Raw genomic sequence first — 27,145 nt, 5'->3', positions numbered from 1 at the left:
CCCACGAGCGCCTCTGGGACTGGAGGACAACCCCCCCGCCCGCTCGCTTGCTCGCTCTCTCGCTCCCGGTGCGTGGGCCCGCGCTGCGTCCAACCGGGCGCCCTCATGTCGAGGTTCTACTGTACTGCCTATTTTGGCAAGATTCTTCTTTATGTTGTCTAACAAGTTATTCTGTGAAATTTCCTAAATTTCAGAGTTTTATCCATATCCAGGTTGTGAACTACTATTGCAGTTTTCAAGATCTCTCTCTCTCTCTCTGTACTATAGTTTTTTCAGACGTGTCAGATTGATTAGTTTGCAAATCCCCAGATATTTGACTTCCTCCACTTCTCAAAAATTTGCTGAAAGGAAGAAAAAAACCCAAAGTTTTAGCGAGACTATTATTAAGTTTCTACTGTATTACAAAGTGTAGTTAATCTAGCCCAGGAGATTGAAACTCATTAAATTCTCTTTTAACAGTGATAGCTGCTAGCTACTTTATGTAAGATGCTGCCTGGCATTGTCATACAAGTTATTATTTACCCTTGTATCTGAGCTTTAGTAGAAAGTCAATTATATTTAACATCAAAATGATCCAAGTGAGATGTTGCTTGTTTGTATATTTTCCCAATTCCCCTAGGGCAGTGTTATTGTAATAAATATTTTAGCCTACTTTTTGGCTCAAAATATTTTTTTTCTATTTTCCTCCTCTAAAATCTAGGTGCGTCTTATCAGCAGGTGCGTCTTATAGAGCGAAAAATACGGCAATTTTACTATAATAAGGTCCATTGTTAGATGTGGCTCCAGATTTCACAATGTAATCATCAGTATAAGACACTATTGTGGAAAGGTCTGTTGTTTGGCTGATCTAATTACAACCAGGAAAATCAATGGCTGTAAAAGTCAGTGCTATTTAAAAGATTTCAGTTTAAGAAGAGTCACTAGTCTAGATGTAAGGAAAACTTTAAATGTTGTATACTCGCTATAAATAAGCTACCTATAGGGCAAGGTTCGACAAACCCAGGCGCCTGGTCGCCAGTGGCGCCTAGAAAATGTTGTCTGGCGCCTAGAGCTGCCTGGGCAGGGCGCTGCGGTGCCTCTGACCTCTCCGCTCCTGCCCGATGCCGGGGTTTCTGGCGCTCTCCTGCTGGGTCCCAAAGAAGGCAGGCAGGAAGGAGAGCTCCATTCTTCGCGCCTTTTTCCCGCCTTCCTTCTTTGGAGCCCAGCAGGAGAGCGCCAGAAACCGCGGCATCAAGCAGGAACCGGGAGGTCGGAGGCACCGGCACGGCAGCGCCCGCCCAGCTGAAGGTTCCTTGTCGGCACTGGCGGTGGGAGCGGGGGGGGGGGGGCCGCGGCTGCAGCGGCACAGGCAGTCGCGGGGAGATGGCGGGGGGAGCGGGGGGCGGCTAAAGCGGCCCCGGGCACCGTTCCCTGTACGCTTTTCCAGGGGCGCGCAGGGAGCCGCGGCCACCCGCCCGCCTACCGGATTTCCCTCCGCGCGGCTGGGGAGGTGGATTCGCCGCCCCCGCCAGCCCGATCTCCCTCCAGTGGCTGGTGACGTAGTTCTACCGCCCTCGCCAGCCTGATCTCCCTCCGTGGGGGGGTGGGGGGCGACGAACCGACGACCGGGGGCTGTCCGTCCGTGTTGGGTGGTGCAGGGCAGGCACAGGCAGCCCCAGGGGAGAACAAGGGAGGGAGAGAAAGGAAAGAGAGAGTAAGGGAGGGAGAGAAAATTGAATGAAGGAGGGAGAGAAAGAAAGAGTAAGAAGCAGAAAGGATAGAGAAAAAGGAAGAGAAAGGGAGGGGGAGAAAGGAAAGAGGGAGGAAGGGGGGGAGAGAAAATTGAATGAAGGAGGGAGAGAAAGAAAGAGTAAGAAGTAGAAAGGATAGAGAAAAAGGAAGAGAAAGGGAGGGAGAGAAAGGAAAGAGGGAGGAAGGGGGGGAGAGAAAATTGAATGAAGGAGGGAGAGAAAGAAAGAGTAAGAAGTAGAAAGGATAGAGAAAAAGGAAGAGAAAGGGAGGGAGAGAAAGGAAAGAGAGAGAAAGGGAGAGAAAGGGAGGGAGAGAAAATTGAATGAAGGAGGGAGAGAAAGAAAGAGTAAGAAGTAGAAAGGATAGAGAAAAAGGAAGAGAAAGGGAGGGAGAGAAAGGAAAGAGAGAGAAAGGGAGAGAAAGGGAGGGAGAGAAAATTGAATGAAGGAGGGAGAGAAAGAAAGAGTAAGAAGTAGAAAGGATAGAGAAAAAGGAAGAGAAAGGGAGGGGGAGAAAGGAAAGAGGGAGGAAGGGGGAGAGAAAGAAGATATGAAGGAGGGAGAAAAAGAAAGAGAGATAGGAAGGAAAGAGGGAGAGAAAGGAATGAGAGAGAAAGGGAGGGAGAGAAAGGGAATGAAAGAGGGAGAAGGGGTGAGAGATAGAAAGGATAGACAGAAAGGGAGAGAAAGGAAAGAGAGAAAGGGAGGGAGAGGAAGGAAAGAGATGAGAGAGGAAGGAGGAGACAGAGGGGGTGAAAGCGATGTCAGGTGGAGACTCGGCAAAAAACCAAGTTTGCTTAAAAAAAATTCTGGCTCCTAAATTTTTTGGCTGGCTCCTAGATTCTGAACAACTTTGTCGACCCCTGCTATAGGGTAAAGTTAGTTTTCATGTACAGTGGTACCTCTACCTAAGAACGCCTCTACTTAAGAAGTTTTCTAGATAAGAACCGGGTGTTCAAGATTTTTTTGCCTCTTCTTAAGAACCATTTTCTACTTAAAAACCCGAGCCCGGAAAAATTTCCCAAGAAATTTGAGAGCGGCACGAAGGCCTAGCCAATTTCCTGCCATTCCCCCTTTAATCCCAGCCATCTTGGGCTTTTCTGGGCTGCCAGAGGAGCCTTTCGGTGGCGCTTAAGGAAGCTTTGGCAGTCCAGAGTGAATGAAACATTTTCCTTTCTCTGGGAGCTTGGAGAGGGAATGAACCTCTGCCAGCGCCCAGAGAAAAGAAACGCTCCCTTCGCTCTGGGCAGCCCAGAGTGAACTGAGCATTTTCCTTTCTCTGGGCACTTGGAGAGGGAATAAACCACTTCACTGTGGTGACTCCCTCGCGCTGCCTCCCATACACCTGGCGTAAGGTTGCCTACTGGAGTGTCTGGGCATGGAAAGGCAAAAGGGAGCGCTTCGCTCCGGCTGGATCAACTCTGCTTCAGCCAAACTGAGGAGTCACCACAGTGAAGGAAAGGCGCCAGCTACAACGCGAGCGAGAGGAGAGGGGAGCCCTTCAGCATGGGAAAGAAGAGGAAGCCGGTAGCAGCAGCAGCAGCAGCCGCCTTTTGGTCAAAGGAGCAGGAGGTTCCCCTCTTTCACCCGCCTGGGTTTCTCTCTCTGGTGCAATGTACGGGAGGCAGCCTTGCGCCGGGTGTATGGGAGGCACGTGCTCCTCCTCGCCGCCTCAGAGACCCTCTTTTTTTTTAAGCCTTAAAGTTTTGGATTTTTTTTGATTCCCCTCCTCACCTTCTTTCTTTGGCAGCGACTGTCCTCCTCCTCCTCTTCTTCCTCCTCCTCCTCCCACCCAAATTCCGAGCTTTTATTTCTTTCCTAATGGATTTGCACACATTATTTGCTTTTACATTGATTCCTATGGAAAAAATTGCTTCTACTTACAAACTTTTCTACTTAAGAACCTGGTCATGGAACGAATTAAGTTCTTAAGTAGAGGTACCACTGTACTTTATAAAGCTTTTCAAAACTTCTAATGCCTCTATTAGAATTTGCATATAATATTTCATCATAAATGCTTACATGCCATGTTTATGGTGAGGTTTGACATAGCTAAGAAAAAAAATAAAACAAAAAGAAAAATGGATTGCTTGCTTGTTCTGAGCATAGTTGTTTCTTTGCAGACATTTCATTATTCAGCTAAATAACATCAATGCAATTAATTGTGGGATTTGCTCACATCTCTGCTAAAAATGGCATAGTAAGCTAATGTATACTGCTCAATAAAATAAAGGGAACACTCAAATAACACATCCTAGATCTGAATGAATGAAATATTCTCATTGAATACTTTGTTCTGTACAAAGTTGAATGTGCACAACAACATGTGAAATTGATTGTCAATCAGTGTTTGATTTACTTGGAGTTATACTGTGTTGTTTAAGTGTTCCTTTTAATTTTTTTAAGCAGTGTATATAAACAGGGAGCAAACCCCACACTTATTTGCACCAAAGATGTTATGTAATTGGATAATGAAATGTCTGCAAGCAAACACCAAACTCAGAGCTATAAGTGCTGCTCAGAATTTGCAGCGAGCTATACATACTCTTCTATTAAAAAGAAAAATCATAAAAATAACGAACCAATGTTAAAAAAGAATTACACAACTCCAAAAAAGGACACATGAAGTTACATAAAATTTTACTTATGCCAATAAGCTTTCTCTGAAATTTAGTTTCTTAGATTGTAACTGATAGGAAATCTCTATAATGGACTTAATATATAGATAGGCTTAAACAGAACCCAAACAGTTTAAGGTTATAAATGTCATAGCAGCATCTTTATTTAGCATCTTTATTTACTTCATAAACTATTCAGCTCATCAGAACTAATAAACTATTCAGCTATTTACAGAACTCTGCTGTAAATAGACACTGTTCTGAAACAGGACAAATAAAAGTTTTAAAAATACAATTGAAGTCCATGTAAAAATACCACTAGCATGTAATATGCTCATGCTTCTCCTGCTTGTTACCAACAGCCACTGAGAGATGGAGGGTTCTGACCAATACACCATCAACCTCTCAATCTTGCTGGCATAATCAACATAATCTCAGTAAAGTAACTTGTCATAAAACCCAACTGAAATAGATCCAGATGATCTGCTTCTGCCAAAGCCCTTTTTAAATGGACCTAGAAATAATAAGGGAGCAACATACTTGTTTTTCTAATGGACTTTATTCTAATTACACTAATTGTTCTAGGCAATGAACTATTGAACAATGAAAGTTCAAAGTAAATTTTATACAGGATTTGACTTATACAAATGCAGGGCAATCAGACAATGTGTAAACACAGCAATATTTATTTTTATTTTATTTTATGCCGCCCTTCTCCTTAGACTCAGAGCGGCTTACAACATGTTAGCAATAGCGCTTTTTTAAAGCAGAGCCAGCATATTGCCCCCACAATCTGGGTCCTCATTTTACCCACCTCGGAAGGATGGAAGGCTGAGTCAACCTTGAGCTGGTGATGAGATTTGAACCACTGACCTACAGATCTAGCAGTCAGTTTTAGTGGCCTGTAGTACTGCACTCTACCTGCTGTGCCACCTCGGTTCTTTGTCTGCTATCTTCTGGTTTTTTTTTAAAAAAAAGAGTTATCTAATGCTCAAAAGCAAGTAGCCAGAATCAAAATTGTAAAATAGTTTACCTCACCTACTACCACCTCTATTTTTAAGAATCTCCATAATACAGAGTTCAAATGTTGTGCAAAATTGGAATTTTAAAATTATCCTTTGTTTACAAAACACTTGCCCAGTTTACACTTTATGCAAAACCACAATGACTGGTGTCACATATTGCAGTCTCCCCCAAAGATGTGTATGCAATGCGTGAACCTAGTCAATTTTTCCACAGCAAACATTGCAGAAGACACAGTTGTTGATGGCACTGATAGCTAAAAAAAGGTTGAGGAGAAACAAGGGGGAGGCATTTCTTTTGATCCTGTATTGACATGCCAGTTTAAATAAATCTTTATCTATCCCCAAAATGGAGCCTGAACCTGAATTAAGCCATGAACCAGAGTAATAAATATATTAAAAATGAGTTGCAAAGCAATCATTATCATCATAGATCTTAGCAACTGACTTACCTGAGACAATGTCTGTTAGGAAACGAAGAGGAACGTGCAGAAACTCCTCTGTTTCCTGAAGCTGTGCTAAGTATGATTTAGCACAATGTTTGGCCGTTGTGTAGAGCTCTACATCGCTATGCTGATCAGCCAACCACATAATCTGCAAACAATTTTTCACTTGCACTGTTCGAGCCAAGAAACGAGAACATTCCTCAAAAAGAGAAGTTAGCTGGTACATATCTGCTGCTTCATACGTCTCCTGCAAATATTCTGCCCGTAATTTCACAGTCCCATGGTAAATATAGTCTACCACAAGTTGAAAGACACTCTCACTAACATCTTGTAACTCAATGACACGGTTGTGTGCCTCCTTAAGGTTGGAAGTGAACATAGAACGAAAAAAACAGCTTTGGGCTGAAAGGACTAGGCGGTGTAGTTGGAATTCTTTGCCTTCTACAGAAATGGTGACATCAGCAAAGAGCTCATCTTCAAGGCACAACTTCATAATTCCTCGGGCCACACGGCTGGAATGTGAACGATCACTGAAGGTATAATTCATAAAATAGTTTTCCTCATTTGAGGAATTTCCAGTATCCCCCGTTGAGGAACCTCCTGTCTCTTCCAGTGAGTCCATGTTGTTGCCGTGATTTAACCTCCAGTAATCTGAAATTCAATAGACATTGGGAATTCTTCTGGTGTTTAGTGCCTTAAGTAAAGCAACTTAATGTTAAATTTACTTAAAATACAATTTGGGAAGAGGAAAAATGTATCTTACTGTGTAAGAGTTAATTATTGGATAATGATTTCTGCGATTTTTTTACAACTGCAACAGGAATCATTTTTTTACGCAGCACATAATACATAATAAAAGCTTATAAAAGTTTTATTTTATAAATAAGCTTTATTTTAATTATAAATTTTAAAAAAGCTTTATAAGCTTTTGAGGTATCTCAAAAGACACCACTTAGGTTTAATAGTAATCACTAAATAGCATATTTAATGAAGTAGATGTTAAATAGACTTTAATGTGTATACTGTACTGCTTTTTACATTAAAAAAAGCTAAAATAAAACAAGTAAATACCAAAACAAAAAATAGGACTTAGCTATGTTCATGAGTTCATGAGAAATAACTCAGACAAGTGTCTTCAGTAAGAAGTTCATGTAATTGGCAGGAAATTTTGTGTTTCTTTCATAATTCTATCACAGAGATCACCAGTTACATTTTCAGTATATAAAATACAATACAAAATCAAGCCCAATGAATGCTGAATTTTATGCATAGTTGCATATGCTAAAATCTACTGGCTTACAAGACCAACCAACCAACCAACCAATCAATCAATAAATAAACAGCCTTGAAATAAATTCTGTTTTTAGGGTGTTCGTTTTGCAATCTGCAAAATACATGCAGGGATAATTTCATAACTGTAAACATATTTAAGCCACATCCACTGTGGGCTAAAAAACATGGGTACTTTGCCGCTCAATATACAACGCAAATCCACTAAAGCATGCTTTGATGTGTTAAGCAAACATCTTAATATTATATGGTAATCAAACTATTTATTTATATTTATTAATTAGATTTGTATGCCGCCCCTCTCTGAGGACTTTTAAAAGCATTCCTTTTTTTTCTTCTTAACACTGTAGGTAGTAAACCATGAAGCAACAGAAGAAAAAAAGGAATAAGAGGATAAAGTATTGGTGAATTAGAAACTATCCAATCCTATGCAGTCTCTTAGAATAGAGGTCTTTAAATTTGGCAACTTTAAGACTTGTATGGACTTCAAGTTCCAGAATTCTCCAGCTAGCATAGCTTTAGCATTGCTGGCTGGAGAATTCTGGGAGTTGAAGTCCACAAGTTTGAAGACCTTGTTTTAAAAGTAAGAGAACTAAGAACTCGTGATCTCCAAAATAGGCTTTAGTTTAGTTTCTGTGCGGGGTGTTGTGTGTATTATCACGTAAACAAACGACAGCCAAAGCCATGAAATCACACTAAGCTGAGGTGATCACTCCTGAGCAGCCCCAGCTAATCCCTCTCCTCAACCCGACGAGCCCAAGTCTCGCGAGACTTTCTTCAACTGCGCGGGACGGGCTTTGCCTAATAACCCATCTTCCGCAACAGCGCCGACATGCCGCCGCTTCGCACAATTCGCGTCCCGCCCCACCCGCGGACGGCTACCGAACCCTCCCGCCCCCTCAACCGCCCCGGTTTCGGCCAACGGCGGGTCTTACTTGCGATTCCCCCCTTCATTCTGCCGTCTCGGGATCGCGCGGAGGGATCGGTGGTGAGGTACAACAGGAGGAGCCGCTGCGCTTTCCGATTTGGTGATGAGCGTTCCCGGAAGCCAGCTCTCGGCGATCGCCCGAGCCGCGCGCGGCTTTCATTTCCGGATCATCTTTTGACCGTTTAGGCGCGCGGATTGGCTTTTCTGCGGGTGGGAGCGCCCTACAGCCTTTGGTCGCGAGACTTCCTCTCCGTCGGGCCAATCGGAGGAAGGCGCCGACGCCGCGCAAGCGCACGATGGAGGGGTATTGAAGTCCTTGAAAAAAAACCCGTGGGCCGGCGGATCGGGCTTTCTCGAGGCGGTGGGGATGCTCGCGGCAGTCCGAGGGCTAGCCCGGGTCGGGCTGAGAGGTAATCTCGCTTAATTGCCTTAATTGGGTGAAGTTTCTCTTCGCCGGTGGGACAACGTTGGTTATTAGTACTATTGGTAGAAGGGCATTGATTGTTATTTCTGGAGGACATGTCTTTCCCCCCCTTCTTCCCAAGGGTTGCCGGGTAATGTAGTTCGCTAAGGCGATTAGAGTGTTGACAACTCCCTCATCAAAACTACAGTTCCCATGATTCTGTAAAGAGGGAGCCATGGACAGTTCACTGTACCTACCGTAGTGAGAGCAAACGCGTCTTTCTATTATGAACATGAGCTTCACTGTAGTGTCTCTTCCTTGTTCTGTCGATTTCTTTTGTTCTCCGGTTCCCAAAGTTACATTTGTCTGCCGTTTTAACCTTTCGCAGTTGAGAATATGGTGTCTATCCCAAATAAACGTACTGCTTGATTTGGTTTGTTTTGATTTGTATTCCACCCATCTCCCGAGGGACTCTAGGCGGCTCACAAGAAAAATTGAAACCTATAAATAGCATTAAAACCTCTAAAAACCAATTTAAAAACAATTTAAATCCCACCGTTAAAAATTTGGTCAACTTCCAATTGTGCACCAATTGTGATGATAATTACATAATTCGTTTATTATGCCTACCATTCCTGTCCTAATGTTCCCTCTTATCAGGACCTATCTTATTCAGCTTCAACCACAACAATACACAAGCACACAATAGATACAAACTCAAAGTAAACCGCTCCAAACTCAAATGTAGGAAATATGATTTTAGCAACTGATTAGGTAATGCATGGAACTCACTACCTGATACTGTAGTATCATCACCTAACCCCCCAAAACTTCACTCTTAGACTATCCACTGTTGACCTCAGTGCACCAGCATGCCTACTGGCCCTGTCCTAATGTTTCTCTATTATTAGCACCAATATCATATATATAAATATTGTTATATCTTTGTATACTAGTAATACGTACTTGACAAAATAAATAAATAAATAATAAAATAATGTATATAAACTATGTTATATCTATATGTATATTACCAATACGTAAATTATAAAAATTTATAGAATTTTCTTTTCAATTTTGTAGCTGCTGGGCGCCCTGCAGTCCTATTGCAGACGCGATTTGAAGGAAAATCTTCTGAAACTAGGCGTAAGTCTGATTTACTTAATATTCAAGCACCATTTTCAATATGGATAGTTTAGGTAGATCAGCAATATATTTCAATGCATCTAGAATATTCATTGTTTGATTGGCTAAAGGAATCCCAAAATACTCAATCTAATTCATGCTTAAGATCCTGTTAACGCTGCAGTGTTTCCCTAATTCTAAATGTTAAGATATTGCTGGACTGTAATTTATTTATTTATTATTTATCTATTTATTCGATTTTTATGCCGCCCTTCTCCTTGGACTCAGGGCGGCTTACAACGTGTTAACAATAGCACTTTTTAACAGAACCAGCATATTGCCCCCACAATCCGGGTCCTCATTTAATTTTTTTTCTTTCCCAACAATTCCTTTCATTGTTACTAGGGATTGTGGAATTTGTAATCCAACAATATATGGACATCCTAGAATGGAATCATTAGTTCCTTTCTTTTATGCTAGTACATTTGACTTTCAATCATTGCAAGACTTTATGTTATAATTTGTGGCCAGGTTTTTTTTAAAAAATATTTATTTATTCAATTTATTCAAATAGGAGATTATCTCATCAAGAAAAATAATTACTTGTCTTTTTAGCAGTTATTTTTAATATTTTAATTGCTTTTTTAAAAAAAATTCTGCAGGCTATAAAAGATTGAGGATGGAATTACTGAACAAAGGAATTACTGAAACATATTGGCTCTAATTTGGTTTCAGTGAGACCTCTGGATAAGATTGTATTCTCCTTCAAGGTTTCTGGACTTGGAGTATCTGGTAGTACAGTGGGTGAAGGCTCTGATTAAGGTGCCACTGACCTGTGGTTAGATGGTTATATTAGTGCAAGGTACTCCGTATGGAGCTATCATTAAAGATGATGGAACAGATAAAGTTGGCATAATTTGCATCAAACTAGCTGCTGATCAACACATTACATTTTTTGCAATGTAACTTGTTCTTTGGCTGTTGTATTAATTATTCAATACAATAATCAGTTATCAAATTCAGAAATACTACTTTTGACATTTTGCATGGTAGTACATAAAGGTACTATTTTTCCTTCAAAATGATTACTTCTGCTTGAACATCATTTGAGAAAATTCTCAGGGTTCACCTCTGCAATAAGTAAAGGGAACTTGGACTTGGAGCCGTTGGCTGTGTCTGATGCAGTGATGGGTTGCTACTGGTTTGGGCGAACCAGTAGCGGCGACTGCAGGAGACTCCACCCTTCCGCCTGGACATCATCAAAAATGTTCTGCGCAGAAGCTTCTGCCCATGTGCGGAAACATTGTGTGCACGCAAAGTGCCGCTTCCGAACCAGGGGCAAACATAAGAGAAACCCACTACTGCTCTGATGGCATGGGTCTCCTTATAATACACCTGAAGCCTTCTTCAAAGCCCATATTTGATGTATGTGGATTTTTTTGTTTTAAATTGTTGACTTGTTTTAAAACACGTTATTGTACACTGCCCAGAGTTAGCAGATTGTGGCAATATTCAAATAATATAAATAAATGTGCATTTTGTTACCCATTTACAAATGTTGAAACATTTACCATAAAACCCTTTGAGGAGTTGAAACATTTACCATAAAACCCTTTGAGGATGACTACAGTTATCTTTCCAAATTACCTTTGTAGAAAGCTGAATGTTTCAGGCATCAGTCCATTTAGTGAAAATAAAGTTCTTACTTCATCTCACGCTCTGGTCCAAGCATAGTTGGAATAATTTTAAGCTTGCTTTTGTTATATAGTAACACACTAAGCCAGAAGTCTTCATAATTGGCAACTTTAAGACTCGTGGACTTCAACTCCCAGAATTCTCTAGTCAGCATAGCCAGTTGGAGAATTCTGGCAGTATTTTTTTCAAGAAACGTCAACATCATCAATCATCAACATCATCAATCAGAGTGTGTCATCTAGGTACAACATTTGAAATTAACATTTTTACCACTCTTTTCTTACTACATAAAAACAACTCTACTTTTACAATTTAATTAAACTTATTCAAAACCTTTCCCTTTCATTTTATTTAGCTCCATATCTCTTTTCATGTACAGTGATCCCCCGAGTTTCGCGATCTCGATCTTTGCGAAAGGCTATATCGCGATTTTCCCACCCGATGACGTCACTCCCTTCCTTTCTCATCTTTCTTTCTCTCTCTCTTTCTCTTGCTTCTTCCTCTCTCACACTCTCTTCCTCCCTCTCTCATCTCTTTCTTTCCTTCTCTCTCTTTATCTCTCCCCCTCTTGCTCTCGAGCGGCAAGCGAGCAGCCGGGCGGGCGGGTGAACGGGCAAGCGAAGCGGCCGGCCGGGCGGCCGAATGGGCAAGCGAAGCGGCCGGCCGGGCGGCCGAATGGGCAAGCGAAGCGGCCGGCCGGGCGGCCGAATGGGCAAGCGAAGCGGCCGGCCGGGCGGCCGAATGGGCAAGCGAAGCGGCCGGCCGGGCGGCCGAACGGGCAAGCGGCAAGCGATCTTGGGGTTTCCCCTTTGCCTGGGCGGCGGGGAAGACCTAGGGAAGGTTCCTTCGGCCGCCCAACAGCTGATCTGCTCCGCAGCGCGGCAGCAGCAAGGAGCCGAAGATGGGGTAACCCCATCTTCGGCTCCTCGCTGCTGCCGCGCTGCGGAGCAGATCAGCTGTTGGGCGGCCGAAGGAACCTTCCCTAGGTCTTCCCCACCGCCCACACGCAAACTCCACCATCCTGGGCAACGGGGAAACCCCATTTTCGGCTCCTCGCTGCTGCCGCGCTGCGGAGCAGATCAGCTGTTGGGCGGCCGAAGGAACCTTCCCTAGGTCTTCCCCGCCGCCCACACGCAAACTCCACCATCTGCGCATGTGCGGCCATGGAAAAAGGGGCGCGCATGCGCAGATGGTGTTTTTACTTCCGCACCACTACATCCCGAAATATCGATTATTGCGAGGGGTCTTGGAACGGAACCCTCGCGATAATCGGGGGATCACTGTATATTCATTTTTTATCCAATGATAAAAAAATGCTCTCATACATCATAATACTCCGTTTCTTCTTTCTCTATAATTGCCATTGTTGGTATTCATTTCTGCACATTCCAATATTTTCTTAATTATCTCTCCTTTTGGAGGGATTTTACCAGGTTTCCAATTTTGCACGAATACAATTCTTGCTGCCGTTATTACATGAAGAGTCAAATATTCAATTTCTTTATTTCTCTGCTATAATACCCAACAGGAACAGTTCTGGTTTTAAATCAATATGTTGTTGTGTCATTTTTTTTCTAGCCACTTTTGAATTTGTGCCCAATAATATCTCGCTTCTGCACATGTCCACCACATGTGATAATTGCATTGGCATCCTTCAGTCTTGAAAGACCATGATCCCATTAAATCAACTAAATGTTGAAAAAGTCCACAAGTCTTAAAGTTACCAAGTTTGAGGACCACTGCATTAAGCTTACTTACTAAAGATTACTGACACACACATACCCCTTACACATAGAAACTACATTCACTACCAACTTTGAGATGTCTCCCCTCCCAACCCCTATGTATCAAGTGGTGTCCTTGTAAGAAACATTCACAGCAAATTGAAGGGTTCGTGAGTAGCGACAGGGAAAAATCTCAATCAGAAACCTGAGGCCTGGTAAACCAAATTGTTTCTACTCACTGACTATAACTCAAACATTGTATGGCTAGCATGCTAACCTAATAGGAAGGGATAAATAATAAGTCCATGTGGATGGGTTTCTTCAAAAATATTCCAGCGTTACACTAATTTCCACTGTGCCTGCCTTTGAGAGCCAGGGTGGCGCAATAGATAGAGTGCAGCACTGTAGGCTACTTCAGCTAACTGCTAGCTGTAGTTCAGCAGTTCAAATCTCACTAGTGGCTCAAGGTTGACTCAGCCTTCCATCCTTCCGAGGTGGGTAAAATGAGGACCCAGATTGTTGGGGGCAATATGCTGATTCTGTAAACCGCTTAGAGAGGGTTGTAAAAGCACTATGAAGCGGTATATAAGTCTAAATGCTATTGCTGAATGCTATTTTCTTTGTCTTGCCTTTGAAAAATAGTGGTCAAAGCTCTGGTTCTACTTTCACTCATGGTCGCTCATCAAAGTGTTCAAGGAGTCCAGTATATACTGAATTATTTCTTATATGCACATACAATTATGTGCATATAAGAATAATGTTGTATTTTCAGAAGGATTTTGTTGCTTTACTTTAGCCAGGTTTTGTCCCCAACTATTATTTTCATAACTTGTTAATTTTATTCTTGAATTGCTATTTAATTAATAAAAGAAGATCTAAGCACAAATCTATTATTTTTATAACTTACCATTCTGAACTTTATTTTTAGCCACAGTTAGACCCAAGGATGAAATATCACAGAAACAGCTGTCTGCCTTTGGAGAATATGTTGCTGAAATTCTGCCTAAATATGTTCAGCAAGTCCAGGTGACGTCTGCCAATTATTTTATACTAGGAAATGCCAGCTCACTTTGGAATGAAAATGTATATTAAAGAGTACCTAGAAAGGCACAGTATTTTTTTCTTGCTCCAGTTATGCAATAAGTTTAAATTATTTCAATTCTCCTAATTCAACCACTTTTATGTTTGTTTATATATTGCTATCTTGCCTTTTCATAAATAAATGTGTTAAGTGGTATTTAATTGAGTAATAATGAGCAGATAAGGCATTTCAGTGGGAAACAGGAATCAATCCAATCCTGGATTAAATATCCCTACTTAATTGTTGAAATTGCTTCACAACTCTGTTGGACTGGCCACCTAAAACTGACAGATAATTTCAGATCTTCCTGGGAAAAAGTTAATAGAAAAGACATAAAACTATCCTGATTTTTCCAGTAATGCTGTTTTACCATGAGGGCTAGATGAAGCAAAACTTACCTTAAGATAGAGAATTTTAGACAAAGGAGAAATAGAAACTGCTGCCTACCCATAGTGTATATATACACTGCTCAAAAAATTAAAGGGAACACTTAAGCAACACAATATAACTCCAAGTAAATCAAACTTCTGTGAAATCAAACTGTCCGCTTAGGAAGCAACACTGATTGACAATCCATTTCACATGCTGTTGTGCACATTCAACTTTGTACAGAACAAAGTATTCAGTGAGAATATTTCATTCATTCAGATCTAGGATGTGTTATTTGAGTGTTCCCTTTATTTTTTTTGAGCAGCTTCATATTTATACTAACAGCACCCCTAAATTTAGGAGGCTTTAGTCTGTATTGACACTTTCTCACATCTGTTTTGTAAAGGGAATATAAACAATTTATTTTGAGTCATTGTCATTGTGAGATGCAAGCCATAGCATATATTCTTCTTTATTGCCAGATTTACAGGAACATTTGTCACCAGTTATTTATTTTATTATTATTATTTATTGGATTTGTATGCCGCCCCTCTTCGCAGACTCGGGGCGGCATATAGTTGAATATCCCTCTTAACTAAATTTCCAGATTTTTCCAATATTTCTATTTATACTATCAGATGGTCAGAATGACTCTTAAAAAGTAGGAAAATTGTTATATTATGTATAAATTCCACCTAAGATGGCCAAAAGCAATTATTGCGGCAGTTAGTTGCCAATCTTACCTTTTTTTAAAAAAAATGACATTTTATACTCTCACACACGCACACAATCACATCCTCCCCCAAACACATACATACACATATGGATGGATGTATAAAAGTAAAAATAAAAGTGTTATTTATCATCGACTTTAAAATTCCTTCCTCCAGTCCTCAAAGCTTTAATTAGATTTATATATATGTGCTACTACTTTAAATCCTAATTATTTTTATACTAGGTAGATTAAATTATTGGCATAATGGTGGCTTTAATTTTAAGATTGTAAATTTTTCTAGTCAATGACTGAAATAAAAGATTAGCACTAAATGAGCCTGCTTAGCATTGCAGTTTTCATAACAAGCTAATCCCTTTAACATATTTATTTTTCTTTCTCTACCAGATTACATGTTTCAGTGAGCTGGAAATTTTAATTCATCCTGATGGAATCTTTCCTGTGATAGCTTTTCTGAAAGAGCACACAAATGCCCAGTTCAGAAACATAATTGATTTGACAGCAGTCGATATTCCAAGTCGGCAACATCGTTTCGAAGTAAGATCTACATTTCAATATGTACTGCCTGTAGAATTGTGTTAAGTTTAACACAAAGGCTACTAAGGTTAAAGGGTTAGGGGTTAGCTACGTATGTTGTATAACTTTGTTCAGAAAATGTGAAAGTATTCTTCTTGCATATTCACATACTTAGGATCCATCTAGCTTCATGTTTCCTGACTTTCAGGTGTCCTATCACGACATTTTGGGTCAAAGGTGTTTCCTTCACCTTCTGTAGATTGAAATTGCTACCGATGCAGAAAAATTTATCATATTTAACATGATGCACCGTATGTTGTTAAACATCCCCATTTAATTTGTAAAATTTACAAGAAAGTTCCTTGGTTACTTAAAATTGCTTAACATTTTGCTTAAAAGAAACATTGAAGGCTGTTTTTCTCACCCTCACCATGAAGGATTCATTTGATTATAGCTGAAAGCAAAGCATTAGCTTCTCTGTAATGATTCGCTTGTGTAATTTTCTTAAATGAATATGACAGCCATTTAGGATTCAAAAGTGCAAGGCGGTGCAGGAGATTCAACAGTGCTTGGTGTGTGTGTGTGTGTGGGAAGGAGGTGAATGAGTGTACAAAAGAAGTACAGTGAGTGTTGGGGAAGGCTCATAAGGGTGGCACATAGAAAGTATGGTGAACCTCGGGCAAGGTGCACAAGCCTCTAAAGGAGGTGCAGTTTACCTGATGTGTGTGTATGCACTGTGGAAGATTAAACCCTCACTGAAGACATTCAAACAACTGTGGCTTGCTGGGAAATGTTTTGGGGGAGTCCTCATCTGCTTGGCTCATTTTTCAGTGTTTTAAGAACGCTGTGTAGCTTAGTTAGAATGAGAGGAAAGCTAATTGGCATCCTCTTTTGTATCTGATCTTTGATTCAAAATTTACAGTTGGAAATGTATTATTATTATTATTATTATTATTATTATTATTATTATTATGTCAGTACAACACAGCAAACGAGATCACTATGCTGGATTTCGTATTTCATCACCAGTCGGGCGCTTCCCAAGCACCTAGAACTGCATGATGTAGTGGCGAATTATGTTTGCCGATCCCAGTAAAGCGGCCTTTTGCAATTGACAGATGGAGATTTTGTCAATTCCGATGGTTTTCAAATGTCCGCTGAGATCCTTTGGCACTGCGCCCAGCGTGCCAAGTACCACTGGGACCACTTTCACTGGCTTATGCCAAAGTCATTGCAGCTCGATTTTTAGATCTTCGTATTTCACTAATTTCTCTAGCTGCTTCTCCTCAATTCTGCTGCCTCCTGGGATTGCGATGTCAATGATCCATACTTTCTTTTTCTCCACGATCATAATGTCTGGTGTGTTATGCTTCAGAATTCGGTCAGTCTGAAGTCGGAAGTCCCCCAGTAGTTTTGCTTGCTCATTTTTGACCACTTTTTCGGGCTTATGATCCCACCAGTTCTTTGCCACTGGTAAATGGTAGTTCCGGCACAAGTTCCAGTGGATCATCTGTGCCACAGCATCATGGCCATTATTATTATTATTATTATTATTATTATTATTATTATTATTATTATTATTATTATTTAGATTTGTATGCCACCCCTCTGAAGACTCAGGGCGAATGATGTCACTTTGTTAGCTAAAAAAATCTTAGATTATTATGAAAGTAAAAAGTAAAAAAAAATGAAAGTGAATGTTAAATATTAAAACAACAAGGGTAAAGTCCTGCATAATCAAGATGAGTGGAGTTCTGTGAAATGTGTGAAACCACGCTTTTCTACAGTATCCAGTCATTTTTCTTCAGTTAAAGTTTTGAAAAAATCTAAACCTGTCACATCAATTTGTAAAACACTTATATCAGAGAAAGTAAGATCTGTCTTCCATCCCATTTTGGATGTGGGTGTATCAAACTATTACTGTCAAAGTGGAATTCTCAGCCGAATAAAGTTGCTTGTAAATAAAGATTAGATGACAGTTTGCTTCACAATCAAGGAAAGATCAACTGAAGGTTAATTTGCTTGGAGAGGAATCAGGGCAGATTTTGATCCTTGTGTTGTCACGTGTGTATATGGATATGTGTGTCTGTTGGATATGTGTGTCTGTCTCTATGGCTGTGTCTGTATAGCTATCTAGGGTTTCCCATATACAGTGATACCTCGTCTTACAAACACCTCATCATACAAACTTTTCGAGATACAAACCCGTGGTTTAAGATTTTTTTGCCTCTTCTTACAAACTATTTTCACCTTACAAACCCACCGCCATCGCTGGGATGCGCAGCCTCCAGACTTCCGTTGTCAGCGAAGCACCTGTTTTTGCGCTGCTGGGATTCCCCTTAGGCTCTCCTCCATGGGAAATCCCACCTCCGGACTTCCATGTTTTTGTGATGCTGCAGGGGAATCCCAGCAGTCAAAAAAACGGGCGCTTCGCTGGCAACGGAAGTTTGGAGGTGGAGTTTCCCAGCGAGGGGAGCCTCAGTGAAATCGCAGCATCGCAAAATCACAGAGGTCCGGAGGTGGGGTTTCGAGGACTTTGGTGTTTTTGCGATGCTGCGATTTCACTGATGCTCCCTTCGCTGGGAAACCCCACGTCCAAACTTCCGTTGCCAGCGAAGAGCTTGTTTTTGCAATGCTGGGATTCCCATGCTGGGATTCCCTTGCAGCATCGCAAAAACACAGAAGTCCAGAGGTGGGATTTCCCATGGAGGGGAGCCTCAGGGGAATCCCAGCAGCACAAAAACGGGCGCTTCGGCTGGCAAAAGGGGTGGATTTTGGGCTTGCATGCATTAATCACTTTTCCATTGATTCCTATGGGAAACATTGTTTCATCTTACAAACTTTTCACCTTAAGAACTTCGTCCCGGAACCAATTAAGTTTGTAAGACAAGGTATCACTGTACTTCTAGACCAGCTTAATACCCATGCTTCACTACGAATCTATGCGACGGGGCTTGATAAATTAACACTTAAAGCTTAAAAATTAATGAGTAGTTTAAAAAGGGACTGTATTATTTCGCTAGAGATGGGAAGTAAGTTTCTGTTACAGATGAAAACATTATTTGTATAGCATAGACTTTCAGATGAATTGTTCAGGACCTCCCTGTAAACAACATTCTGGTTTTGCTCTCTGGCTGGAGGATGACCAGGCTGCCAAGTAAACTGACTCTGGAGCATGCCACATACAACTGGCCATGGGAAGAAACAGTCAGCTTCCCTTACATGTGGGGGATGGGGAGGTTGAGTATAAGTTTTATTTTTTTGCACCTTAAAACATACATAATGGAAAACACATGTACCATCATAATCAATCATCTCTAAGAATACATATTTTAAGGGCAAATATATCTAAAAACATCTTACATAATAAATTCTTAATTCAAAAACCAAGTTGTTTCCAAAGACAAAAGAAAGACTAAATCAGTCTAGAGTAAAGAAAAGAAAGAAAAAAGATCAGAATAAAATATTAATTCAAAATACACGTTTACATGTGTTTTTGTAATGGCATATGTAAATCTTTTCCTGAGTTTTTTGCCTTTCCCCCCTTTAACTGGAGTTATAATAGAAGGAACAGATTTGTTTGAACTGAGAAGGAACTGGGGATGGATCTGTCCTCACCTTCCAGCCTCCATCAGTATTCATCTGGCTAGTGTCCTATTAGTATGTGAAGAGAGTTGAAGGGTGTTTGGAAACTCAAACTGTATTTGCTGTGTGAATAAGAAGGAGCAAGAAAGAGACAGGAAGAAGCTTGTGTGTGACTTAGATCAACTGTTCATAGGGATCACATTTCTTTTCAGGTGGGGAGAGGGAGTAGAACTCCTTAGCATCAGAGCTTGTTAATAATAATATAAGAAATACTTATGCTCTGATGGTCATTTTGAAAAATCTTTTCTTAGTAAGCAGCTAGAAGCCTAGAGGAACATGGGGCAAATTTTAAATTTGTAGGCTTTACATTTCTGGAGATTTCATGATTAATGCTTTTATAAATAGATTCAAATGTTTTTGATCTAATCTTGTATGGGTTTTCTGTATGAACCTGTTGTGAAGCCTGGACAATCACTCCAGGTTTGGAGGATAATTTAAAACAACTCATAACAATTTTACAGGTGGCGCACTGTTCAATTTAACACTATCTGTTAAATATCTCTGAAATATAATTTAATATTGACTTATTTGCACAGATATTATCCCTGTTGAGATTTATCCCTTTATCCCGGCTTTCTTTCCTTCCTTCCTTCCTTCCTTCCTTCCTTCCTTCCTTCCTTCCTTCCTTCCTTCCTTCCTTCCTTTCTTTTCCTTTTTTTTGCTGCACCTTGTCCTTTCAATTTTGATTTTGTTAACTCATGAGTTTCCTGAGTAAGCATCTTTTAATCCATCATTTCAATTCTTTCTTCTTTTTTATTTATAGTGCCTAAAATCTGTTCATTTCACTATTTTTACTTATTTTTTGTCATAGATTGTCTACAATCTCTTATCTCTACACTATAATTCCCGAATTCGTGTGAAAACATATACCGATGAACTGACACCTATTGAGTCTATAGTACCATTATTTGAAGGAGCAAATTGGTATGAAAGAGAGGTAAGCATTAGGCATGATAACTCTGGGAATTTAGTAAGGAATTGATTTCATTGCCGTTTATTAACACATTTGAGAATACAGTATTCATTCATTTATTCAAGAAAATGTATATTGTTGCCCAATTCATTCACAGGAACTTTGAACAGTACAGTAGTTGAGCTTCTGATACCAGCGTTGCTTAGAGCCCCAATAATGCTGGCATCATGACTTAGGTAATATTATTCCTTATTTGCAAGTCAGCCATTCAGACATTGGTATTCTAGATTACTTGCAGATCTTTTAGGAAGTGATAAATGTTCATTCCTTCCATTTTTCCCCCACGCATGTTAATATTCTTATTTCAAGGAATGTACTAGTGTTTCTATATTGTGGAAAACAGTTTCTCAATGACGCTGATTGTATATTAGAATTGCAATCTAAAATCTTCATATAAATACAGGGGAGAATTTTGGTTTTCTAAATAGCTTTTTCTCTCTTTTGATGGGCAGATGTTACTTTATGGTAAGATTTGGGGTGAATGAAGAGTATGCCAAATGAAAAAAAAAGTTTTATGTTGACTCAAGCCAAAAGCCAACTGGATAATTCAAATAAGCAAATAATATTTTTCATATTACAGAATCAATCTCTGTTAGTGCTGCAAAAGGAAAGTATAGCATCATAGGTGAATGGCATGCCAAGATGCGTTGAGATGGGCCATATTTGATGACTCTAATTTAAATCTTTCCAGATGTGCAGGATTTGTGTTTAGTGGTTTGGGGATCAAGAAATTGTCATGATATACAAGGAAATGTGACAAGAATAGATAATAGTGTTTATACATAATGCATATTTTTCAAAACCGTGTTTAGTATATTTAGCAGTTAAAGAAAAGGAAAACAAACATGAAATGTTTTAAATTACATTTAGATTCCATTCATTTTTAAATATTTCCCCTCAGTTTGAGCCTCACCTTTGAAATGGCCCGCTTTTTAAATATAAAACTAACACTTAGAATTCTGTAATATAACAGTGTGAAATGATGCCTTTTAATGAAATAAATATTCATTTTGAATCTCGGTTTTAATCAACAGAAGTTGATCCACTTGGTGCTCAACAAAGAAAATAATCTGTCATTTGTATTTAGGATTGGTTCTTTATTAATAGAGATTCTGCTTGTAAATTACCAAATTTTATATTGGAGATATCATCCTTTCTGTTTTACAGATTCTTTGTTGAAAGCAGAGCTACTTTTGCTTTCATTCTTTACATACTATTTTGCTAATATTGCTAACAGGGTGATTTAAATGGATTAGTACAGGGTAGGCAAAGTTGATTCTTCTATGACTTGTGGACTTCAACTCCCAGAATTCCTGAGTCAATCATGCTAGTTTAGGAATTCTGGGAGTTGAAGTCCACAAGTCATAGAAGAACCAACTTTGCCTATTCCTGGATTAGTATATTTCCCCTACCTTATTTCATATATGATTTAAGACAGTGAATATACTTAATATATAAAGCCCTACATGAGTTAGGACCAGGTTACTTATCGGACCATCTTCTGTCTTACACATCCCAGCAGCCAGTTAGGGCCCACAGAGTTGGCCTTCTCCTGGTCCCATCAGCTAAGTAATGTCAGCTGGCGGGGCCTAGGGAAAGAGCCTTCTCTGTGGCTGACCCGACCCTCTGGAACCAACTCCCTTCAGACTGCACCACTCCCACCCTCCTGGACTTTCGCAAGGTCTTAAACATTTACCTTTGCTGGCATGGCAAGCTTGGGGACGTTGAGCTTAACATCATGCTCCAACCGAGGATATGATTGCCTGATTGTAGTCAAAATGAATGTAAATGTCTTATTTTTATATCTTTGTGATTGACATAGGGGAAGGTTTGGTAGGGAAGGTTTGCCTATTTGCCGATGACTCTAAAGTGTTGATATTCCTGGAGGCGTCTGTAATATGGTAAATGATTTAGCTTTACTAGATAAATGGTCAAAGCAATGGAAACTGCAGTTTAATGTTTCCAAATGTAAAATAATGCACTTGGGGGAAAAGGAATCCTCAATCTGAGTATTGTATTGGCAGTTCTGTGTTAGCAAATACTTCAAAAGAAAAGGATTTAGGGGTAGTGATTTCTGACAGTCTCAAAATGGGTGAACAGTGCAGTCAGGCGGTAGGGAAAGCAAGTAGGATGCTTGGCTGCATAGCTAGAGGTATAACAAGCAGGAAGAGGGAGATTATGATCCCACTATATAGAATGCTGGTGAGACCACATTTGGAATACTGTGTTCAGTTCTGGAGACCTCACCTACAAAAAGATATTGACAAAATTGAACGGGTCCAAAGACAGGCTACAAGAATGGTGGAAGGTCTTAAGCATAAAACGTATCAGGAAAGACTTAATGAACTCAATCTGTATAGTCTGGAGGACAGAAGGAAAAGGGGGGACATGATCGAAACATTTAAATATATTAAAGGGTTAAATAAGGTCCAGGAGGAAAGTGTTTTTAATAGGAAAGTGAACACAAGAACAAGGGGACACAATCTGAAGTTAGTTGGGGGAAAGATCAAAAGCAACATGAGAAAATATTATTTTACTGAAAGAGTAGTAGATCCTTGGAACAAACTTCCAGCAGACGTGGTAGATAAATCCACAGTAACTGAATTTAAACATGCCTGGGATAAACATATATCCATCCTAATATAAAATACAGGAAATAGTATAAGGGCAGACTAGATGGACCATGAGGTCTTTTTCTGCCGTCAGACTTCTATGTTTCTATGTTTCTATGTTTGGGGTTTTAATATTAGTTTTAGGTTTGGGTTTCTCTTGCTATATTTTGTACTGTATTTTTATCTTTATTTTTCTAAGCCGCCCTGAGTCTGCGGAGAATATAAGGTGGATTGTCCTGGTTCAAAATCTTCACCACTATACCAACCAGGTTTTTTATAATGAAATGCACAAATTGTTCCATTGGCAAACAATGTGGTACATGGAATTGCTCGTTTGGGAGGCTTATTTATACAAATAGAACCAAATGTGGATACTCTGTTCCAGGCAGAAATACTGGCATAGTGAGGATTTTTGGGGAGGGGGGGGGGAGGGGGGAGAAGGGGGAATCAACAACATCAGTGACTCAGAAAAAAGAAGGAAAATAGGGGAAAGTTGGCTGTTAGGGCATACCATGCTGGGATCCTGGCAGCATCAATTGAGTGCAAGAAACACATACAAGCTGCTGGGAAGCTTGGAGGGTGTGAGGCAGGTTAGTGGAATATACTCTGTCAGGAGTGAAGGGAGTGGTACCGGCCAGCCTTGGCCTATGCAAGCTATCTAGACTTTGTTTCACATGAAAACTATAACAGGTAATTTATTTTCTGGAATATTATTTTTGCTAAACTGGATTATCTGATTTCTCCCAGTTTCAAAACAAAATGTTTTCCCTATTTTGTGCTCACCCCTGGTGATTTACTTCAACAAATGGTGAATCAGAGCTTCTGGTGAGATGGGACAGCTATATAAATTTGATACATAAATATTTATTTATTTATTTATTTATTGGATGTGTATGCCGCCCCTCTCCGCAGACTCGGGGCGGCTAACAACAGCAATAAAAACAGCATATAATAATAATCCAATACTAAAACAGTTAAAAACCCTTATTATAAAACCAAACATATGTACAGACATACCATGCATAAAATTGTAAAGGCCTAGGGGGGGAAAGTATCTCAGTTCCCCCATGCCTGGCGGCAGAGGTGGGTTTTAAGCAGCTTATGAAAGGCAAGGAGGGTGGGGGCAATTCTAATATCTGGGGGGAGTTGGTTCCAGAGGGCCAGGGCCGCCACAGAGAAGGCTCTTCCCCTGGGTCCCGCCAAGCGACATTATTTAGTTGACGGGACCCGGAGAAGGCCCACTCTGTGGGACCTAACTGGTCGCTGGGATTCGTGCAGCAGGAGGCGGTCCCTGAGATAATCTGGTCCGGTGCCATGAAGGGCTTTATAGGTCATAACAACTGATACTTTTATAGATCTCAAGCATTTGTTAATTTAAGTTCCAGTTGCCTACATTCCTAGCAGTTAATAGCTAATATTTCATGTTTGGGAAATGATAATTCAAATCAGACCGATCAACTAGCGTCTATAAAGTCAACGTACCGAGCTGTTCACTTGCCCAATTTTTGTTTTTCCAGGTCTGGGATATGTTTGGAGTATTCTTTGCCAACCATCCAGATCTGAGGCGAATCCTTACAGATTACGGTTTTGAAGGTCACCCTTTCAGGAAAGATTTCCCCCTGTCTGGATATGTGGAGGTATGAATAGCATAATGATTTACAAAGTCATTTCACAACAGACTGAGCATCCATAATGTGACTTGTATTTTTATTTTGAGGAATAGAAATCCCCATGGAATTCTGTTGTGAAGCAGACAGAGCAAGCAAGCAAGGGCTAATCCAGGAGTAGGAAATTTGTCACCCCTCACTGCCATATTTGGGTTGGAGGTGGCTGAATGCTAGCAATAATATTTGCACCACCAAAGATTTATTTATTTATTTATTTATTATTTATTTATTTATTAGATTTGTATGCCGCCCCTCTCCGTAGACTTGGGGCGGCTCACAACATACAATAAACAATTCACAACAAATCTAATAAATTTTAAAAATTAAAAAACCCCATTATTAAACCAGACATACACACAGACATACCATACATAAATTGTATAGGCCTGGGGGAGGGGGGAATGCCTCAATTCCCCCATGCCTGACGGCAGAGGTGAGTTTTAAGGAGTTTACGGAAGGCGAGGAGGGTGGGGGCAGTTCTAATCTCTGGGGGGAGCTGGTTCCAGAGAGTCGGGGCTGCCACAGAGAAGGGTCTTCCCCTGGGACCCGCCAGACGACATTGTTCAGTCGACGGGACCCGGAGAAGACCAACTCTGTGGGACCTAATCGGTCGCTGGGATTCGTGCGGCAGAAGGCAGTCCCGGAGATATTCTGGTCCGATGCCATGAAGGGCTTTATAGGTCATAACCAACACTTTGAATTGTGACCGGAAATTGATCGGCAACCAATGCTGACTGCGGAGTGTTGGTGTAACATGGGCATACCTAAGATTCCCTCTTACTTCCCCGATTCTCCATTTGAAAGCAGAACCAGCAAACTGGATCTGAAGAGAAAGTGGCCATCCCCGTCTGTAGAATCTGTCATCACCCATATAATATTTTGCAGGCAAATTTAGGATATGTAAAATGCAAGGATGAAATAATTTCCCAAAGCGGCTTGGCGCAAACCAGCTTCCTTTATCTTCCTGAACAGAGCATTGACCTGCCGACGTCTGGTCTCTTCTACAGTACCTATCCAGTCGTAATGACAAACATAAACAAGGCAGAGGCCACCCAGATGCATTCAGGAAGCTCACAGATATACAAAGGGAATGAATGATAGATCCTCTGTCATCATTGTCTAGTAGCTGGTACTACTGAAAGTATACAGTTGCAATTTGCCAATTAGGAAATAGTTTCAAGACAAACAACCCGATCTTCTACGTGCTTGCACAAATGCTAGTCAAAACTCATCTTCTAGATTCAGGCTACAAATGAAAATTCATTCTGTGGTGGGGATGTGAAGCCAAGGACTGAGCATGAAAGTCTGGGGTAGCATCCCCAAAAGACAGTGACAAGGGAAATTTTCTTGGCAGAGATGACATTTTAGTATTATCTGTGTTAGCAAAAACTTCAGAAGAGAAGGATTTAGGGGTAGTGATTTCTGACAGTCTCAAAATGGGTGAGCAGTGTGGTTGGACAGTAGGAAAAGCAAGTAGGATGCTTGGCTGCATAGCTAGAGGTATAACAAGCAGGAAGAGGGAGATTGTGATCCCGCTATATAGAGCGCTGGTGAGACCACATTTGGAATACTGTGTTCAGTTCTGGAGACCTCACCTACAAAAAGATATTGACAAAATTGAACGGGTCCAAAGACGGGCTACAAGAATGGTGGAAGGTCTTAAGCATAAAACGTATCAGGAAAGACTTAATGAACTCAATCTGTATAGTCTGGAGGACAGAAGGAAAAGGGGGGACATGATCGAAACTTTTAAATATGTTAAAGGGTTAAATAAGATCCAGGAGGGAAGGGTTTTTAATAGGAAAGTGAACACAAGAACAAGGTGACACAATCTGAAGTTAGTTGGGGGAAAGATCAAAAGCAACATGAGAAAATATTATTTTACTGAAAGAGTAGTAAATCCTTGGAACAAACTTCCAGCAGACGTGGTTGGTAAATCCACAGTAACTGAATTTAAACATGCCTGGGATAAACATATATCCATTGTAAGATAAAATATAGGAAATAGTATAAGGGCAGACTAGATGGACATGTGGTCTTTTTCTGCCGTCAGTCTTCTATGTTACTATGTTTCTAGTATTGAATGACAATCCACTTGTACATATATACATATATCAAGGAAAAAAATGACTTGCAAAAAATCCAAATGCCTAGATCAGAGGTCTTCAAACTTGGCAACTTTAAGACTTGTGGACTTCAACTCCCAGAATTCTGGGAGTTGAAGTCCACAAGTCTTAAAGTTGCCAAGTTTGAGGACCCCTGGCCTAGATGGTCTACCCCTCCCCTCATTTTAACATTGTTTCTCCATTATTAGGTCAGGTATGACGATGAGGTGAAGCGAGTGGTCGCAGAGCCACTGGAATTGTCTCAGGAGTTCCGCAAATTTGACCTGAACAGTCCTTGGGAGGCTTTCCCTGCCTATCGCCAGCCTCCCGAAACCATGAAGATAGAACCAGGAGAGAAGAAAGAAGAGGGGAAACCACAGTGAGAAGGAGATGAGGTTGCGTACACTTGCCACCCCTCTCCCCAATTATGTATTTATATATAATAAAAAGAAATAAAACTTGG

At 40.5% G+C, this 27,145-nt stretch overlaps 2 protein-coding genes across 2 annotated transcripts in view; one reads left to right on the top strand and one right to left on the bottom strand.

Annotated features, from left to right (window-relative positions):
- KBTBD4 (kelch repeat and BTB domain containing 4) overlaps positions 1–8,294 on the bottom strand; it is a 12,947-nt gene extending 4,653 nt beyond the window's left edge. The window contains exons 1-2 of the mRNA XM_070759380.1: positions 8,042–8,294; positions 5,823–6,467 (exon numbers count right to left, since the gene is read on the bottom strand). Coding sequence (XP_070615481.1) covers positions 5,823–6,467; positions 8,042–8,060 — 664 coding nt within the window. The 5' untranslated portion in view covers positions 8,061–8,294. The remainder of the gene's footprint in view (positions 1–5,822; positions 6,468–8,041) is intronic.
- Positions 8,260–27,145, top strand: NDUFS3 (NADH:ubiquinone oxidoreductase core subunit S3). Its single transcript, XM_070759758.1, has 7 exons — positions 8,260–8,444; positions 9,521–9,583; positions 13,910–14,007; positions 15,552–15,701; positions 20,137–20,262; positions 24,428–24,547; positions 26,892–27,145. Exons 1-7 carry the CDS (start codon positions 8,402–8,404, stop codon positions 27,063–27,065), a joined length of 774 nt encoding a protein of 257 aa, XP_070615859.1. The 5' UTR covers positions 8,260–8,401; the 3' UTR covers positions 27,066–27,145.

Source organism: Erythrolamprus reginae, chromosome 1 (genome assembly GCF_031021105.1).
Source record: "Erythrolamprus reginae isolate rEryReg1 chromosome 1, rEryReg1.hap1, whole genome shotgun sequence".
Taxonomy (NCBI): domain Eukaryota; kingdom Metazoa; phylum Chordata; class Lepidosauria; order Squamata; family Dipsadidae; genus Erythrolamprus; species Erythrolamprus reginae.
Note: the sequence above shows the minus strand (reverse complement) of the source record. Positions and strands in the feature narration are given on the sequence as shown.